This window comes from Bubalus kerabau, chromosome 12 (genome assembly GCF_029407905.1).
Source record: "Bubalus kerabau isolate K-KA32 ecotype Philippines breed swamp buffalo chromosome 12, PCC_UOA_SB_1v2, whole genome shotgun sequence".
NCBI classification, from domain to species: Eukaryota; Metazoa; Chordata; class Mammalia; order Artiodactyla; family Bovidae; genus Bubalus; species Bubalus kerabau.
Window position 1 is genome coordinate 26,807,456 of NC_073635.1, and position 21,534 is coordinate 26,828,989.

The 21,534-nt window shown below is 35.6% G+C and overlaps 1 protein-coding gene across 5 annotated transcripts in view; it reads right to left on the reverse strand.

The window, feature by feature from the left end:
* The window catches only part of NBEA (neurobeachin), a 661,454-nt gene that overhangs the window by 460,587 nt on the left and 179,333 nt on the right, over window positions 1-21,534 (reverse strand). For all 5 annotated transcript variants that reach the window (XM_055542371.1, XM_055542373.1, XM_055542372.1 and 2 more), the window contains exon 17: window positions 17,842-17,934. In XM_055542371.1, coding sequence (XP_055398346.1) covers window positions 17,842-17,934 — 93 coding nt within the window. The remainder of the gene's footprint in view (window positions 1-17,841; window positions 17,935-21,534) is intronic.

Consider the following 21,534-nt stretch of genomic DNA (forward strand, 5'->3'; position numbering starts at 1 on the left):
GTTGTTTGGATTTGGCAACTATGACATAAACTGACTAGATAATCACCAAACTTTTGTTCCTTTTTTCCTGAGCCCATAGCTGTACTGTAATTCTAGTCTCTAGTGCAGCTAGGTGTGGCCACTAAACTGAGTTCTAGTCAATGTAATTTGAGCAGAAAGTTTGTGGGTCAATTTTAGGTCTAGCCCACAGAAAAAAACTCTTCCCCATAGAAGCAACACAGAAGCTTTATGATAAGGATGAAGAGGTACCAGATGAAAAGAGCATCGCTTGAAGAAATCACCTACTAGGATACCCACTAGGCTCTTAAGTGAATAAAAAAGAAACAACTAGTGTGGTAAGTTACTAAAACTTCACTGTCTGTAACAGGAGCTTTCGCCATCTTAACTAATATAGAAATCAAATAATGAACCATTTATCTGGACATCACTCACCAGGAAATCCTCTTTTCCATTAGCCTTCTAACTCTACAATACACAAAAGAGGTAGGACAGCTGATCCCCTCACCCAATCCTCCTCAGTCCAGACAGCAGAATTACCTAAACCCAAGAGGCAGCTAGGGCAAGTGTCCAACGGCTATGTTTGCAAAACAAATAAGACTGACAAGTCAAATGGTTATATGTATGTCACGACAGACGGATATTACAGGATTACCAAGGGGGAAGACTTTGGTCTCTTCCAACTCAAGCCACACCTAAGGAAAGGAAGTCAGGCACTTTCATTTGTTCCCGGTCAGGAAAACACAAATGCCAATATATATCCCTTGATATATCTTTTTGATACACAGAACTAGTTAAATTAGGCTATCTGAAATTTAGGGCAATCTCTTAACTGTGACACTACAATTTCAACTACTAAAGAAATGCATGCTCTCTTGATTATCTCCTACAGTGTAAATGCTTATTCAGGAGCTTAATTCCAGTTCTTGGGGGGACTTGAAGAATGTTGTGTTTATACCAGGGAAGAGATGAAGCAACTTCCTATTGCAGTTTCCTTTAAAACAATGCTCACCAATAAATGCTGCTGCACAGCAGTCAAGATAAAGCCAAAAATGGCATTCATCATTTCAGGCATAAAGCGGGTGCACTGGCCCTGTCAATCACATGATTTTGTTTCCCACAGGACATCTAATGAAAGACCCAACTCTATGCATTCAGTTCATCAGCAATACATGAGGACTGCATTGTGGTTTTGCTTTTATTCAAACCAAATTATCTTCTATTTTTCATTGTGATTTCAAGTGTGGTATTTATTTCATCTAGCAATTTCACAAAACTTGTGATGAAAATATTTTCTTGTGGTAAAATCTATGCTCTTAGAAACTTTCAAATATACAATAAAGTATTGTTAACTATAGTGACCATACTGTACACTTCATCCCCAGACCTCATTTATCTTACAATTGGAAGCTTGTACCTTTTGACCTCATCCACTCCTTTCTCCTAGTCTCTACCCTGCAGGCTGTGGGAAGCGCCCCATTTGTTGTCGATTTCTATGAGTTTGGTTTCTACAGATTCCACATACGACTGAGATGACAGAGTATTTGTCTTTCTCTGTCTGACTTATTTCACTTAGTATAGAGCCCTCAAGATCCATCCAAGTTGTGCCATATGACAGGATAGCCTTATTTTTATGCTTGGGTAATATTCCACTTTATAAATAAAAAAGCAGGGAAATCTACAGCCTAGCTGTCCACATTTTCTTTATCTATTCTCCCACAGATGAACATTTAGGTTGTTTCCATGTCCTGGCTATTTGCAAGTAATGCTGTAATGAACATGAGGGTACAGAAATCTCTTTGAGATTCTGATTTTAATCCCATTGTATATAGACTCCCAGAAGTGACATCATTCGACCATACAACAGTTCTACTTTTAATTTTTTGAAGAATCTCCATAATGTTTTCCATAGTGGATGCACCGATTTATATTCACACCAACAGTGCACACGGACTGTTTTCTTTGTGTCTCTTACCTTTTTGATAACAGTCATTCTAACAGGTATGGCTTAGATTTACATTAGGGATACTGAGCACATTTTCCTGTACCTGTTGTAGGTCTTCCTTGGGAAAATGTCTATTCACATCTTCTATTTCTAAATTGGGTTGTTTGCTCCTAAGTTTATCAAGTATTTATATATTTTATATATTAATATCTTATCAGTGATATGATTTGCATATATTTCTCCCATTCAGTAGGTTTCTTTTTCATATTGTTGATTTTCCTTTGCTAGACAGAAATTTTTTAGATTGATATAATTGATTATTTTTGCTTTTGTTGTCAAATCCATAAAACCACTGCCAAGACTTACATCAAAGAGCTTACCTCCTCTGTTTTTTGGTGTAATGCTCAAGTCTTTAATCCATTTTGAGTTATTTTTTCTTTTTCGAGATAATTTTTACTTAATGCATAAGACAGAATTCCAGTTTCATCCTTTGGCATTTGGTTGTACAGTTTTCATGAATCTCTGCCCACAGTTCATCAGGCACTCTATCAGATCTAGTCCCTTAAACCTATTTCTCACTTTCTCTGTATAATCATAAGGGATTTGATTTAGATCATAACTAAATGGTCTAGTAGTTTTCCCTACTTTCTTCAATTTAAGTCTGAATTTGGCAATAAGGAGTTCATGATCTGAGCCACAGTCAGCTTCCAGTCTTGTTTTTGCTGACTGTATAGAGCTTCTCCAACTCTGGCTGCAAAGAATATAATCAATCTGATTTCAGTGTTGGCCATTTGGTGATGTCCATGTGTAGAGGCTTCTCTTGTGTTGCAGGAAGAGGGTGTTGATCAAGACTATCCCCAAGAAAAAGAAAGGCAAAAAATCAAAATGGCTGTCTGAGGAGGCCTTACAAATAGCTGGGAAAAGAAAAGTGAAAAGCAAAGGAGAAAAGGAAAGATATAACCATTTGAATGCAGAGTTCCAAAGAATAGCAAAGAGAGATAAGAAAGCCTTCCTCAGTGATCAGTGCAAAGAAACAGAGGAAAACAATAGAAGGGAAAGACTAGAGATCTCTTCAAGAAAATTAGAGATACCAAGGGAACATTTCATGCAAAGATGGGCTTGATAAAAGACAAATATGGTACGGACCTAACAGAAGCAGAAGATACTAAGAAGAGGTGGCAAGAATACACAGAAGAACTGCACAAGAAAGATCTTCACAACCAAGATAATCAAGATGGTGTGATCACTCACCTAGAGCCAGACATCCTGGAATGAGAAGTCAAGTAGTCTTTAGGAAGCATTGCTACGAACAAAGCTAGTGGAGGTGATGGAATTCCAGTTGAGCTATTTCAAATCCTAAAATATGATGCTGTGGAAGTGCTGCATTCCATATGCCAGCAAATTTGGAAAACTCAGCAGTGGCCAAGGTCAGTGCAAAAGGTCAGTTTTCATTCCAATCCCAAAGAAAGGCAATGCCAAAGAATGCTCAAACTACCGAACAATTGCATTCATCTCACACGATAGCAAAGTAATGCTCAAATTTCTCCAAGCCAGGCTTCAGCAATGCATGAACCGTGAACTTCCAGATGTTCAAGGTGGTTTTAGAAAAGGCAGAGGAACCAGAGATCAAACAGCCAACATCCACTGGATCATGGAAAAACGAAGAGAGTTCCAGAAAAACATCTATTTCTGCTTTATTGACTATGCCAAAGCCTTTGACTGTGTGGATCACAATAAACTGTGGAAAATTCTGAAAGACATGGGGATACCAGACCACCTGACCTGCCTCTTGAGAAATCTGTACTTAGGTCAAAAAGCAACAGTTAGAACTGGATGTGGAACAATGGACTGGTTCCAAATAGGAAAAGGAGTACGTCAAGGCTGTATATTGTCACTCTGCTTATTTAACTTCTTATTTAACATCATGAGCAACACCAGGCTGAAAGAAGCACAAGCTGAATCAAGATTGCCGGGAGAAATATCAATAACCTCAGATATGCAGATGACACCCTTATGGCAGAAAGTGAAAAAGAACTAAAGAGCCTCTTAATGAAAGTGAAAGAGGAGAATGAAAAAGTTGGCTTAAAACTCAACATTCAAAAAACTAAGATCATGGCGTCTGGTCCCATCACTTCATGGCAAATAGATGGGGAACAGTGGAAACAGTGCCTTACTTTATTTTGGGGGGCTCCAAAATCACTGCAGATGGTGACTGTAGCCATGAAATTAAAAGACATTTACTCCTTGGAAGGAAAGTTATGACCAACCTAGACAGCATACTCAAAAGAGACGTTACTTTGCCAACAAAAGTCTGTCTAGTCAAGGATCCAGTTTTTCCAGTAGTCATGTATGGATGTGAGAGTTGGACTATAAAGAAAGCTGAGTGCCAAAGAATTGATGCTTTTGAACTGTGGTGTTGGAGAAGACTCTTGAGAGTCCCTTGGACTGCAAGGAGATGAAACCAGTCAATCCTAAAGGAGATCAGTCCTGAATATTCATTGGAAGGACTGATGTTGAAGCTGAAACTCTAATACTTTGGCCACCTGATGCAAAGAGTTGACTTACTTGAAAAGACTCTGAGGCTGGGAAAGATGGAAAGAAGGCAGGAGGAGAAGGGGACGACAGAGGATGAGATGCTTGGATGGCATCACCAACTCAATGGACATGCGTTTGAGGAAACTCCAGGAGTTGCTGATGGACAGGGAGGCCTGGCGTGCTGCAGTCCATGGGGTCGCAAAGAGTCAGTCACAACCAAGCGACTGAACTGAACTGAACATGGTCCAGTTTTCCCATCATTTACACCAGAGATTATTTTTTCCTCGTTGTTATGTCTTGGCTTCTTTGTCAAGAAGTACTAGTGATGTATGTCAGCTGTTATTTCTGGACTATTTGTTCCTTTGACTTATGTGTCTGTTTTTATGCTAAGACTATATGGTTTTGAATCGGAGAAGGCAATGGCACCCCACTCCAGTACTCTTGCTTGGAAAATCCCATGGACGGAGGAGCCTGTTAGGCTGCAAACCATGGGGTCGCTAAGAGTCAGACACGACTGAGCGACTTCACTTTCACTTTTTGCTTTCATGCATTGGAGAAGGAAATGGCAACCCACTCCAGTGTTCTTGCCTGGAGAATCCCAGGGACGGGAGAGCCTTGTGGGCTGCCATCTGTGGGGTCGCACAGAGTCGGACACGACTGAAGTGACTTAGCATAGCATACGGTTTTGAAAACTGTAAGTTTGGATTATAATCTAAAATCGGGAAATGTGATGCCTTCAGCTTTGCTCTTTCTCAAGAGTGCTTCAGTTATTCAGTGTCTTCTGTGGTTCCATAAACATTTTAGAATTGTTTGTCTTTATCTGTAAGGAAATGCCACTGTCATTTTCATAGCAATTGCATTCAATCTGTAGATCACTTTGGGTAGTATGGGCATTTTAACAAAATTGATTCATCCAAACCATGAGCATGTATATCTTTACCTTTGTCTGTGTCTTCAACTTTTTTTTTTCCTTATCAATGTCATAGTTTTCAGTACACAGATCTTTCAATTTCCTTGGTTAAACTTATCCCTAGGTATTTTATTCTATGAAATCTTTCATGCTTTCTATACACACTTAGCCTCCTTTCCTATTTGTCATCTTTGTTTCTAGGTGCTCCTTACACATATTTCTTCTAGTTCACCAATTCTTTCTTTTTTTTTTAAATTTTATTTTATTTAAACTTACAATATTGTATAGGTTTTGCCATATATCAAAATGAATCTGCCACAGGTATACATGTGTTCCCCATCCTGAACCCTCCTCCCTCCTCCCTCCCCATACCATCCCTCTGGGTCTTCCCAGTGCACCAGCCCCAAGCATCCAGTATCGTGCATCGAACCTGAACTGGCAACTCGTTTCATACATGGTATTATACATATTTCAATGCCATTCTCCCAAATCATCCCACCCTCTCCCTCTCCCACAGAGTCCAAAAGACTGTTCTATACATCAGTGTCTCTTTTGCTGTCTTGTATACAGGGTTATTGTTACCATCTTTCTAAATTCCATACATATGCATTAGTATACTGTATTGGTGTTTTTCTTTCTGGCTTACTTCACTCTGTATAATAGGCTCCAGTTTCATCCACCTCATTAGAACTGATTCAAATGTATTCTTTTTAATGGCTGAGTAATACTCCATTGTGTATATGTACCACCGCTTTCTTATCCATTCATCTGCTGATAGACATCTAGATTGCTTCCATGTCCTGGCTATTATAAACAGTGCTGCGATGAACATTGGGGTACACGTGTCTCTTTTGATTCTGGTTTCCTCAGAGTGTATGCCCAGCAGTGGGATTGCTGGATCATAAGGCAGTTCTATTTCCAGTTTTTTAAGGAATCTCCACATTGTTCTCCATAGTGGCTGTACTAGTTTGCATTCCCACCAACAGTGTAAGAGGGTTCCCTTTTCTCCACACCCTCTCCAGCATTTATTACTTGTAGACTTTTGGATCGCAGCCATTCTGACTGGCGTGAAATGGTACCTCATAGTGGTTTTGATTTGCATTTCTCTGATAATGAGTGATGTTGAGCATCTTTTCATGTGTTTGTTAGCCATCTGTATGTCTTCTTTGGAGAAATGTCTATTTAGTTCTTTGGCCCATTTTTTGATTGGGTCATTTATTTTTCTGGAATTGAGCTGTAGGAATTGCTTGTATATTTTTGAGATTAGTTGTTTGTCTGTTGCTTCATTTGTTATTATTTTCTCCCATTCTGAAGGCTGTCTTTTCACCTTGCTTATAGTTTCCTTTGTTGTGCAGAAGCTTTTAAGGTCAATTAGGTCCCATTTGTTTATTTTTGCTCTTATTTCCAATATTCTGGGAGGTGGGTCATAGAGGATCCTGCTGTGATGTATGTCAGAGAGTGTTTTGCCTATGTTCTCCTCTAGGAGTTTTATAGTTTCTGGTCTTACGTTGAGATCTTTAATCCATTTTGAGTTTATTTTTGTGTATGGTGTTAGAAAGTGCTCTAGTTTCATTCTTTTACAAGTGGTTGACCAGTTTTCCCAGCACCACTTGTTAAAGAGATTGTCTTTAATCCATTGTATATTCTTGCCTCCTTTGTCAAAGATAAGGTGTCCATATGTGCGTGGATTTATCTCTGGACTTTCTATTTTGTTCCATTGATCTATATTTCTGTCTTTGTGCCAGTATCATACTGTCTTGATGACTGTGGCTTTGTAGTAGAGCCTGAAGTCAGGTAGGTTGATTCCTCCAGTTCCATTCTTCTTTCTCAAGATCACTTTGGCTATTCAAGGTTTTTTGTATTTCCATACAAATTGTGAAATTATTTGTTCTAGCTCTGTGAAGAATACCATTGGTAGCTTGATAGGGATTGCATTGAATCTGTAAATTGCTTTTGGTAGTATACTCATTTTCACTATATTGATTCTTCCAATCCAAGAACATGGTATATTTCTCCATCTATTAGTGTCCTCTTTGATTTCTTTCACAGTGTTTTATAGTTTTCTATATATAGGTCTTTAGTTTCTTTAGGTAGATATATTCCTAAGTATTATATTCTTTTCGTAGCAATGGTGAATGGGATTGTTTCCTTAATTTCTCTTTCTATTTTCTCATTATTAACGTATAGGCATGCAAGGGATTTCTGTGTGTTGATTTTATATTCTGCAATTTTACTATAGTCATTGATTAGTTCTAGTAATTTTCTGGTGGAGTCTTTAGGGTTTTCTATGTAGAGGATCATGTCATCTGCAAATAGTGAGAGCTTTACTTCTTCTTTTCCAATTTGGATTCCTTTTATTTCTTTTTCTGCTCTGATTGCTGTGGCCAAAACTTGCAAAACTATGTTGAATAGTAATGGTGAAAGTGGGCACCCTTGTCTTGTTCCTGACTTTAGAGGAAATGCTTTCAATTTTTCACCATTGAAGATAATGTTTGCTGTGGGTTTGTCATATATAGCTTTTATTATGTTGAGGTATGCTCCTTCTATTCCTGCTTTCTGCAGAGTTTTTATCATAAATTCAAATCAATAAAATTAGAAATGAAAACGGAGAGATCACAACAGACAACACAGAAATACAAAGGATCATAAGAGACTACTATCAGCAATTATATGGCAATAAAATGGACAACGTGGAAGAAATGGACAAATTCTTAGAAAAGTACAACTTCCCAAAACTGAACCAGGAAGAAAAAGAAAATCTTAACAGACCCATCACAAGCACAGAAATTGAAACTGTAATCAGAAATCTTCCAGCAAGCAAAAGCCCAGGTCCAGACGGCTTCACAGCTGAATTCTACCAAAAATTTAGAGAAGAGCTAACACCTATCCCACTCAAACTCTTCCAGAAAATTGCAGAGGAAGGTAAACTTCCAAATTCATTCTATGAGGCCACCATCACCCTAATACCAAAACCTGACAAAGATGCCACAAAAAAAGAAAACTACAGGCCAATATCACTGATGAACACAGATGCCAAAATCCCTAACAAAATTCTAGCAATCAGAATCCAACAACACAATAAAAAGATCATACACCATGACCAAGTGGGCTTTATCCCAGGGATGCAAGGATTCTTCAATATCCGCAAATCAATGTAATACACCACATTAACAAATTGAAAAATAAAAACCATATGATTATCTCAATAGATGCAGAGAAAGCCTTTGACAAAATTCAACATCCATTTATGACAAAAACTCTCCAATTCTTTCTTAAGTACATAATCTGTTTAACATGTCCATGGAGTTGTTAAGTTAGTACCTTTTCATTTCCAGAAGTTATTTTTGTTATTTGTTTAAAAGCTAAATAGCTTGTTTCAATATGATCTTCTTTTTTTTTTTTTTTAATTTACAGTTTCTGTTCAATACGTATTTATTTATTTATTTTTTTGCAAATCATTTTTTTAAATTTTATTTTATACACAATGGAGTATTACTCAGCCATTAAAAAGAATACATTTGAATCAGTTCTAATGAGGTGGATGAAACTGGAGCCTATTATACAGAGTGAAGTAAGCCAGAAAGAAAAACACCAATACAGTATACTAACGCATATACACGGAATTTAGAAAAATGGTAACGATAACCCTGTGTACGAGACAGCAAAAGAGACACTGATGTATAGAACAGGATGGGGAAATTATGATCTTGTTTCTTAAGAATTATGACTCTTATTTTGTTTGATATTCATTTTTGGCATATGAGAAAATGTTCCTTACTTTTATGTACTGAGCTACACATCTGAAAGGAATTTTGTTATATTTTCCTCAACATTTTTAAGTTTTAATTGGTACAAAGTGTTTCAGGATATCTTTTTTACCCATCTTGTTTCTTCTCCAATTATTCTTAACAGTCCTGGTAAGTCTCCTATGCCTTTATATTTTCTCTCATTTTATGTTTTTGGTCCATGCTTTGAGATCTTCAGTTTACTAATTTGGGTGAATACAGAAAAATAATAATTTAAAGAGGCAGAATGTCACCTTTGGTAGTCTACTTGAATTTCAGATGCACTTACAAAAAATAAAGTTGAAAGATTCCATCAAAGCTTCCACACTAGTTCTATTTCATTGAGTACATAACTCGATTCTCTCTTATCTCTTGTCTCTGTCTTTTATGCCCCTTCAAATGAGTTGTTATCTCCTGTTTTCACAATGTTGCACTCAGATCACCCTGGTGTGAATTTTATATGAAGTCCCTCCCTGAGGTTGTTGTAAGGCAAAGATCCCTCTAAGCACACTGATCTGAAGTACGTAACTTATCATGGTGTGGGTCCTGAAGCCAGCATCCTAGTACTCCAATATCCTTTTACTTCCAATATCCATTTACTTTTACAAGTTCAAAGACAAGGAAAAATCATCCCATCATTTCAGGTACCTCTTGCCATTCTGATGGTAACTTACATAGAAGTCAAAGTTAATATGCCTTGGAAGGGGAAGACAGAGGAGAGGAGAGAGAATGGAAGGCAGAGATCACTGAGATCAAGATTTGCTGCTTTTTAGTCTTTTACTTAGGCTACTAACATACTTCATTAGCTGTTTGTCAGTACCATGGGAGAGGAAAAATCCCTCAGAGACTGCCATTTTTACTCTACTGGTACCCCAACAGAACATCAAGACTCATTTATACCTATCCAAGTACCTACAAAAGCCAACATTTTGGTAGAAGAGAGCCAAGCTTGGAGTTTACAGTAGATGAGAAGACAGCTTTTTTTTTTTTTTAATTCTTTTAACTGCTGTATCCCCAGAATCTGCACCAGTACTTTTTACTAACAGACAATAAAGTGGACTAATTTCAACTAGTCCAAAAAAGAAAGAAGCAATTAGGTTAAACAACTGTCAACACGTAACAGGCAATTGCTAGAACGAACAACTAACAGACAGCATTTTGATTCATCTAACTACCAACAGTATACTTTTTGGAGAAGGCAATGGCACCCCACTCCAGTACTCTTGCCTGGAAAATCCCATGGATGGAGGGGCCTGGTAGGCTGCAGTCCGTGGGGTTGCTAGGAGTTGGACACGACTGAGCGACTTCACTTTCACTTTTCACTTTCATGCATTGGAGAAGGAAATGGCAACCCATTCCAGTGTTCTTGCCTGGAGAATCCCAGGGACGGGGGAGCCTGGTGGGCTGCCGTCTACGGGGTCGCACAGAGTAGGACATGACTGAAGCGACTTAGCAGCAGCAGCAGCAGTATACTTTTGAGTGAAATTATCTTTTAGAATTATCCAAAAGCAACAGTGTTTGAAATTTAAGACTTTAGACAAACATACTTGGTTGAGAAACTTTTATTTCCACAATAAATATTCAGTAACATGTACTTTAAAAATTTTAAGCTGAAATAGTCATAGTTTTACTATGGTACAACATTGGGCATTTTGATCATCTAGTTGAACCATTTGTAAGAATTCTGTCCTGAGAGTAACTGTAATTAAGCCATTTTCATGAAGGGCCAGTTTGGCTTTCTATTCAAGCACATATCAAAGAGAAGGTTACTCAATTATCTATGTCTTCTTATTTTGAAAATTCTTAAGATTTACAGAAAAGTTGAAAGGATAGTACAGAGATGTCCCTTATATTACTTACCCAGCTTTCCCATATGTTAACATACCTAATCATGGTACATATGTCAAAACTAAGAATGAACACAGGTATAATATTATTAACTACAGACTTTATTTAGATTTCATCATGACTTTTTTTTTTTGCTGTTCAGTATCCAATCCAGAATACCACTGTACATTTAGAACTTTCTGGTCTTTAGCAGGTTCCCATCCATTGTGTTTCATGTCTTTTAACAGTTTTGAAGAGTATTGGTCAAGTATTCTGAAGAATGTCGCTCAACTGGGAGGCAAATGATGCTTTCTTATAATTAGACTGAGGTTATTTGTTTCTTAGAAGAATACCACAGAGATGAAGTGCCCTTCTCATCATATCGCATCAGGGAACATGCTATCAAAATGACATATGACTGGTGATGTTAATCTTATTCAATAGTGAAAAACTCAATCAGATTTCACTATTTTTTGGAAGTTAGCCAGTAAGTCCACCCCTCACTCAAGGAGAGGGGGTTTAAGTTCCATCATCAAGCAGTGGGAGTAACTACATTTATTATTTGGAACAGACTTCTCAATTTTTATGAGAGATGCCAAACCTATCTCTAGTTCAGCTCACAAAGTATATGGATTATCTCCCAAGCTGTGTCCTAGGTACTTACAGAAATAAAAAACTCAGTAGAGACGACCCCACCTAGACTTCAGTTTAGTTTCACCCACAGACACAATTTCGCTTCACTATAGAATGATTCCCCCATACACAAATGAGATGCTGACTCTGGGTTGTATCTTATTTTTTAACAGTTTTAAAGATGTCTCTCTTAGGATTTTAGGTATATTAATTACGGCACCTATTTCCTGCTACTAATAGTGTTTTGTTTCAAATCCTGAAATGCTAGTAATGATTAGATTATAGTAAAATCATCCCAATTCTATTTGAATACCACTAGTGTTTCATATTTATATTTGGTGTCAGGTATGTAAGATATCATAAGGAAGAAATATTCTACTTTTATCAAAACTGCACTTTAAATAATTAAAGTGCAGTTAACTTTTTGTTAACTATTCAAATTAGCATGTAGCAATATGCTGTGAACTCTTTATATTTATTATATAGTATATATTTTAATGATAAAGGTCAATGAGGGAAGCAGTATGATTTTATTCATTTATAGGCATAAAAACTGAGATTCAAAGATGTTTCTGAAACCACTCAGAAAACACATGGCTAAGGTAAGATCCAAACCTAGGCAGTCCAACTTGAGAGCCAATGAACTACGTGTATATTGTTAATCAATTATATCTATTAACCATCAAGCTGTATATGCTTTAAGTGTTTTTTTTTCTTTTTACTACTAAATTTAACTTCATAATAACATTGATAGGAATTATTTAAACTGTGTAGGTGTATTTAAGCCTAGTCCTGCTCCATCATTCTCCAATAGATAACTCATTTCAACTAATCAGTCATTGATTCTACTTAATTAATTCCATTAATAACGTATTTCCTGAAAATTCTTTCAAGATTTTAAAGGTGCTTTTTACATTCAATGATTGCAGTTTTTTAAACAATTTGTTCCTGAAAAATTGTTTCTATAACATCAATATGATTAAAATATTAACATAATCTATATATACCTTCATTTCTACCAACTCCCCATTAGAAACCACTGTTCTTGATTTATTTCTTATGAATTTGACTAGACTTTCTCAGTGCAAATATAATAAGTACCATGTTCTCATGTTCTCTTCTTTCAACAAAAATAGCGTCTATAAATAATACATATCCATCTTTACTATTTATTTTTAATCTTTTAACAATATAGTTGTTATATCTGTATGTAGAGACTTATCTCATTGGTCTTATAACTACATAGTATTCCATTTAGTAAATGAACTATAACTTATTTGTTAACAAATTCCCCCATTAATAGAAATTTAACATTTCTCCTAACATTTACTATCATAAACAAAGAAAAAATGAATAACTCTGAATAGCTATCATATCACATGCCTGCAACTGATGAATTGTTAGGTTAAAAAGTACATGTATTTGTAATTTTGACAGATATCAATGAAAATAAACTGCACTCCATATGGGGTTATACTAGTTTATGCTCTAGTTAGCAATATGTGAGATGCTTGCTCTTCCCATGTGCGTCGCTAACAGAGAAGGATGCTGAATTTTGAGATTTCTATCCATCTAATACATGAACAATGTGCTTAGTTTTAGATTATATTTCCCTTACTACAGGTAGAATTGAGCCACCAGGGAAGCCCCAACAGGTAGAATTACATATATATATATATAATATATATTCTACTAGAGGTAGAATTTACCTCCTTTCAAATACAGTTGTGCCACATGTATTTGCCTCTATAAATTGCCTCTATAAATCTCCATACATCCTTGCCTATTCTTCTACTGGGTTGTCTTATCAATTTCTAGAGAAAGCTCATCAGGCAAGATTCTTTTAACTTCCTCAGTTTCTATACTAATTAAGAAAATTATCACTGATTTTGTACATTCATTACGTTTACCCTTTCTTCAGTTGCTTAGTGGTTAGCTACCATTTTTATTACAATTTTTTTAAAATCAGATTTTAAATGATTATCTTTTTAAATCTTTAATTCCTACTTTCTAATTTATTATTTCCATTTATTGTAATTCCTTATCTAATGTTTATGCTTTAATTCTTTTATTCTGTATTTCTTTTCTATTGTTTCATAGCTATGATATTCCTCTAAGTACTTCTTTGCTGCTGCTGCTAAGTTGCTTCAGTCGTGTCCAACTCTGTGCAACCCTATGGACAGCAGCCCTCCAGACTCCTCTGACCCTAGGATTCTCCAGGCAAGAATACCGGAGTAGGTTGCCATTTCCTTCTCCAATGCATGCATGCATGCTAAGTCACTTCAGTCGTGTCCAACTCTGTGCGACCCTATGGACAGCAGCCCTCCAGACTCCTCTGTCCACAGGATTTTCCAGGCAAGAATACTGGAGTGGGTTGCCAGTTCCTTCTCCCAAGCACTTCTTTAGCTGTATTCAATGGAGTTTTGAAGTTGTTTTCTAAAAATTCTGCAATTTCAGTGTACTTTCTCTTTGACTCTCTCTTTAATAAATTTTAAATGTCTAGGAAGAAGAAACTTTATTTTTTAAATTTTATTCCTATTTTCAATTTTGTTGCATTTTAACAAGAAAATCTTGACCGTTGTCTCTCTGTTTTGGATTTTTTTTCTTTGACCCTACTACACCCTACCATATCCAGCCTCCCTGGTGGTTCAGATGGTAAAGAATCTGCCTGCAATGCAGGAGACCCGGGTTTGATCCTTGGGTTGGGAAGATCCCTAGATAAGGGATGGCAACCCACTCCTGTATTCTTGCCTGGAGAACTGCATGGACAGAGGAGCCTGGTTGACTACAGTCGATGGGGTGGCCAAGAGTCGGACATGACTGAGAGACTAATACTTTCACTTTCACACCAAGTCAAATTTTCATTCGTGTTCCATAAGCACTTGGGAGTTACAGTCTTCATTAATATGGTACCTACTGACTTCAAGCTATATTAATCAGATTTACTTTACTATTTACATTACTCTCCGTTTTGCCTTTTTATGGACTGGGGTGAATTAGAGTTTGTTTCAATGTTTTAAATTATTAGTGATTATTTCTCCTGTAATTTCTATTTCATGAAAGTTTCAACCTTTAATATTATAAAGTATCTTTGTTTATGTTGTTTATTGCTTTTTGGCTTGAATTCTAACTTGTCCAATAATAAGACCATGATTCCTGATTTTTTTCATTTGTATTTATGTATTACAGTTTTGGGTTTCCCAGGTGGCACTAGTGGTAAAGAACATGCCACCAATGCAAGAGACTTAAAGATATGTGGATTTGATTCCTAGATAGGAAGATCCTCTGGAAGATGGCATGGCAACCCACACCTTAATTCTTGCCTAGAGACTCTCATGGTCAGAGGAGCCTGGTGGGCTATGGTCCATGGGGTCACAAAGAGTCGGACACGACTGAAAGGAGTTAGCATGCATATGTCACGTTTTATGCTTCTTGAATTTTATAGATTTTTAAAAATCATCCATTATATGCATTGTTCTCAGTTTTATTTATACAGTATTTTTTAATATATTGACAGCATTACAGTTTTCTTTTTTTCATCTTTTCTTTTTCTTGGCTGCATGGCATTTGGGAGCTCAAGTTTCCCAACCAGGGACCAAACCTGTGCCCCCTGCATTGGAAGCACAGGGTCTCAACCACTGAACTACCAGGGAAGTCTTGATGAGCATTACAGTTTTAACTGTTCATCTTTGTTGTTATAAAGGAATAACAAGTCCTTTATGTGTAGGCACTTCATGTATTTCCCAATGATGGGCAATGATAAAATCTCCATATTTACTCAAATTTTCCTCTCTCCTAAAGCATCAAATTTTATTCAATAGGCCTACATTTTTATTGTCAGCTTACATGGATATCCTTTGATTCTTTGAACTTTGAGTTTCCTCCTTTCCCTAGTCCTTTCTCAATTCATTATAACAATAGAATTTCTACCTTATTAGGGTATACAAAAAGGAAATACTGGTCTGTTATTTGTTTTAGTCTTAGTTTTACTATTAAATTAATTCAGTGTTCATCAAGAGTACTTGGCTGTAGTCTGTCCAGTCAGTCCTAATTGGCTGAATTTAACCCACAGTAATTTTCTCAAGAATTATTCAGAAAAACAGTTCCTTAGACGATTAAAAATTGTTTGGCAGCACACTTTTATGTAAAGGATACTTTGGTTTCCATTTTCTTGAGTACTTTATGGTTACTGCTTTACATTTTCTACTGATGGTTGTCATAGACAAGCTGAAGCCCAGAGTAACTTTTTTTTCCCTTTAACTTGTGAATGTTGAAAAAAGGACTTAAAAAAAATTATATTTAAATCCAATAGTATACTTTTCTACAGACCATTTCAAGAAAAATGTTCTTGGTACATAGCATATACCCTTTAATATGGATGGCAAGATCTATATTAGAAGCTCACTGAATTATAGATTTAAAAACACTTGTTTAGTTACATTGTTCTGCTTTTCTTACTTGGAAACTCTATTTATGTCATTTATGTTTTTGGAATTTCTATGTCTTCTGTATGGATCATTTCCTCTTTAATCCTTCTGAACTCTTTTATATTCATCCATATAATGTGCATCCATACATTCCATGCACATTATTTGCTTTGTTTTCATTTTTATCTTCCGTGTATTTTACTGTGTTATCCACAGAGTTTCTCTTCCTTGAGCATCTTCCAATTTCATTTTTGTGTGAGAGTTTTTCCTTCCAATTTGTTTGAAATTTTTGTTAGCTCATGATTCAACATTTCAAAGTTATTCCATCATTTCTTCTAACTTCGTAAATTTCTGCTTTGGAGCTTCCCTTTCTCACAAGAAATTCTTTCTAACTTCTTAAACTTATGGTAAAAATTTTAACTATATTTATTGTGTACTTCATGGCAATATTTTCCAGTGACTATTCTTCATGTACTGGCTAGTTCTGCTTATCTTTTGCACATTTCTATGTTTTAAAATGTGTGTTTCTTGACAATTTTTAAGAGCTTGCATAGAGGGAAGAAGCCTTTATTAATTATTCCCAATCAATTTCCTATTCTTAACCAAAGTTAAATGCTGCTAAGCTGCTAAGTCACTTCAGTCGTGTCTGACTCTGTGCGACCCCATAGACGGCAGCCCACCAGGCTCCCCCGTCCCTGGGATTCTCCAGGCAAGAACACTGGAGTGGGTTGCCATTTCCTTCTCCAATGCATGAAAGGGAAAAGTGAAAGTGAAGTCGCTCAGTCGTGTCCGACTCTTAGCGACCCCATGGACTGCAGCCTACCAGGCTCCTCTGTCTATGGGATTTTCCAGGCAAGAGTACTGGAGTGGGGTGCCATGAGCCATATCTCTTGAAGTTAAAACTGAATATGCTCTCACTCCTGGTATTCTATCACCTAGTAAACTTACAGTTCCTCAAGTACACATTACTCTTTTCTACAATCCTGGCTTTGTTGAACTATTCTCTAGATCTATAATATCACTATTCTCTCTTAACTATTGATTTGGTACCAAAATGAAAATAATATTTACTTTTCTAGACTATTTAGCATGTTAGACATGTTTTATCTGAATGGTGTGAAATTTTCATTAGTGTTATTGATCACTCTCCACAGTTCAAAATACCAAAAAAAAATTAGCAATTCAAAAATTCTGAGAGGAACCCTATCCATCATTGCTAAATGGCAGTATTTGGGCTCATTTGTATATAAAATGGATTTATACAAGACTATTCATGCACAGGACAACATAGTATGAAAAACATTCATTATATCAGCAAGTGATTTTTCTTTATTTTTTTCTCAGCAAATGATTTTTAAAAGTGTCTAAACTCTGGACTTTGGGGAAAAAAGGAATATTGTAGGATCTTCAAATCACAATAAGCCTCAAAATTAGAAAATTAAACAAACAGATATTAAATATTGACTTAGCTGTCAGCAAAACCTCAATATACATATTTGCCTGTGTCAAGAAAGCTTTCATTGAAAGCATATCCCCATGTCCTTTATTTTATTTGATGAAATATGTTACATTATCTTTAAAAGCATGCAACAGGAATAAAGTAAATTACTTAAGTGTGAGAAACTGTTAAAAAAACATTCTTTTATAAAATGTTTTTCTTTTTACCACAAGAAGTTATTTTCATTGTAACATCATTCCAATCAAATTTATGTGTTACTAAACCAGTAAAAACACAATTTCAGTAGATACTTCTATAATTCATTATGAAAAACATCAACTTACTTGTGACCTAAATGCTTCAGAAAATATCCCAGAACCTTCAGAGCTTGAACCCAAATACTTTCACTTTTAGAGGCCAATAATTTGTAGATTACCCTAAAATATATAGAAACAAATGATCTTTTGAGCACATTTGAATATTAAAAATATAAGCACTGTATACTTTACAAGGAAATTATACATGTATAAAACATAAAATATCTCAGAATTTTAAATTCTTTGAAAAAAGTTGAAAACTAGCATATTGGTTTTCTTTATATTTGAACTTCAAATACATACTCAAAAGGACAAAGCAATTGGTTGTTCGTAAGTAATGCCTCCTAGCACACTGAATATAATTTTCAATGTTAAGACTCATGCTCAGTTAAGCCACATTTCTTCTTCTATTAGAATTTCCCCTAACATTTGTACTTAATGACCTTTTTTCCTGGTTATGGCTAATTGGACCACGGGAGTACATACCTGCTCAATTTTTCTTTTCTGAAAATTTGGAATAAGTTCTGAGAAACAATAGCTAATCTTTGTTGGGCTCTTGAATTAGGAAATGATTTAGAACAGAAACTGTAGGACAGCCTTGCTCTGTTCATAAAGGTGAGTCTATATACAGAAGAATAAAGCAGCTATATAGGAAGTAGCAGAAAAAGCAAACTTGTTTCCTCAAAGAGTTTCAATTCTTGGTTCCTACGCAAATGTGTTGTACAACAAACTAACACATGACCTAACTTACAATCCTTTCAAATAATATTTATATGTACTTCAGAAATTTTATCTCATTTTTTTCCAAAAAATAATTTTTTTTTTTCCTGTAAGGTGTGTGGATACTTAGTTGCTCAGTTCTGTCCGACCTGTTTGCAAAGTATAATTTTCCTATCATTTCAGGGACAGTAACAGAGAAAAACAAATAATTGAAAGTTAATAACATCTATTTTAAATTGTTTAACAGTAGCTTATACTATTAAAAACAAAATAATATATTGTTGATAATACTATCTTATTACTCTACTGAAGAATAGATGATGAGAAGAGTGACTACTTCCTTCAGAAGATAGTTTTTTAGAAAAGCCTCAAGTTATTAGCATTAGTCACTCAGTTGTGTCCGACTCTTTGTGACCCACCCCATGGACTGTAGCCTGCCAGGTTCCTCTGTTCATAGGATTCTCCAGGCAATAATACTAGAGTGGGTTCCCACTCCAGTTCTTGCCATTAAAGTTCTTAAATGAATGTAAATTTACACTGAAATATACTTTCAGAATTATTAAGGACCAATATCAGTAATGAAAAAAAAAAGACAAGTATGAGAACAGAAAACTTATTATTTTGTCATTGATGTTTTAGTCACTAAGTCGTGTCAAATTCTTTTGTGATCCCATGGACTGTATGCAGCATGCCAGGTTCCTCTGTCCATGAAATTTCACAGAAAACAACACTGGAGTGAGTTGCCACTTCCTACTTCAGGGATCTTTCTGACTCAGGGATCAAACCTGCCTCAGATGCACTGGCAGGTGGATTTTTTACCACTGAGTCAACTGGAAAGCCCATAGAAAAGTTATACATGTCAAAAAAAAAGAAATATTCAGGGAATCATAAAAAGAACATTCAATAGCAAAAATAATCTTGAAAACAAAAGTAAAACCTCACAGCATAAAAATGTGACTCTACTCAAACATGTAATCAGAAACTCCACAGAATTCCTATTCTCTAGGAATAACTGAGTTTAAGGGATAAAAAGGTATAAATACACCTGAGATCAACAGAAATTATGATTTAATATTTGAAACATGAAAGATCTAAGGCCATCAGACATCTATGCTACATAAGATATTTTTTACAACCAAGTACTTATTTAAAAAATAATATGAAGAATGAATAGGAAATTTACCAACGATTCAGTTAATGACTGTTTACTTACAATATAATATGATAGGTGAATTCTAGGTAATTTGCTTTAGCCTACTATATTCAGCCAGAAAATGATGTAAAAAAGAAACTGTCTACAATGGCACCCCACTCCAGTACTCTTGCTTGGAAAATCCCATGGACGGAGGAGCCTGGTAGGCTGCAATCCATGGGGTCGCTAAGAGTCGGACATGACTGAGCGACTTCACTTTCACTTTTCACTTTCATGCATTGGAGAAGGAAATGGCAACCCACTCCAGTGTTCTTGCCTGGAGAATCCCAGGGACGGGGGAGCCTGGTGGGCTGCTGTCTATGGGGTCGCACAGAGTCGGACATGACTGAAGTGACTTAGCATTAGCATTAGCATTCTTTTCTTTAAAGGTTTTGAGATACAAAAATATTACATTTTCTGATGCTCAGTTCAGTGTTGTATTACCACAAGGTTTTAAGACCAGTTTAATATTATCAGTATTAAATTAAGTGCAATCTTTGTGTTCATGTCTTAGTATGTACGAATTATAATTAATCAAAGATTTCCCCAGACATAACTGTTACCCTTTAGTTCCTATTTTCTAGGGTACAGAATTTAAAATTTTATACCTAATATATCTATTTTTTCAATATTTTAAATAAGAAGCTACATTCTCCACATTCTTTTTAAAATGAAAAACTGAAGTAGCAAATTTTTCATCTTTGTGATTGTTTTTAACATACTGGTAACAAACAATGTGACATGTTCAGCTGGTATCAACTATGAGAAACATGATTGTACCATATGAAATTGCTATTATTCGGTAAAATCACTAAGTTTCAGCAATTTCATAGAGTTCAACCTCACAGTAAAATATACCTGTAGTTGTTACTAATGAAATGTATAATCTTATTATTCAAATAGATTAGCAACCCCACGGGTTGTAAACTCAATGGTAAGAGTGATGTCACAAGATGGATATCCACATAGAAATAAAGTGATGGCTTCTCTAACTTGAAAAGGAAATCCTTCAAGATTATAAAGTTGTTATTTGCTGATATAAATGACCAAGTAAAAGAAGCATTAATAATATAGTCTTTTGACAGTTATTAATATATTATTTCCAAACTCTTTTTATAACCTGTGAAAGCTCACTGAGTTACATGTGGCATTACCTAGATTTCTTATTTATACAAATAACTCAGATTCCAGAAAAAATGAGAGAACCGCTAAGAGGCTAGGTTATAGGTTTAAAGTACTTAAGAATACTAACCAAGAAACTGTTTTATTCATATCTACACAATTACTTTACAATCAACATAACTAAAGTTTTCAAATTCTTCGGTTTTGGATTCTAATTCAAAACATTTCATCCCCATCTTCCCATCACATTGCCATTGTCCTGGCTCATCATCCCTAATACTTATGAATAAAATAATTTCTCTACTGGTCTTGCTACATTAGTTTTATCCCTTTCCAACTCATTTTCCACATTGCTCCTTGGAAAAATAGAAATCTGCAAATCATTTCTATATTCAAAATTCTTTAGTTTTCATCACCAACAGAAAAAATTTAAAGTTCTTACCATTTAATGGATCTTTCAACCTGGCCACTCTCTATCTCTTGAGCCCAAGCTCATAGAATTTTCTAGAGCTCTCTTTAGCTGAAATATACCACGTGCTCTCGTCTTTTTGTCAAAAAATTTGCTCTTTCAACTTCCTGAAATGTCTTTACTGCAGTAACAATATAATTACTCTTTTTTGAGACTTGAGACCCATTTTCTATACATTTCATCAGTTTCCTGAGTATTAGGAGGATTAATGACAGCT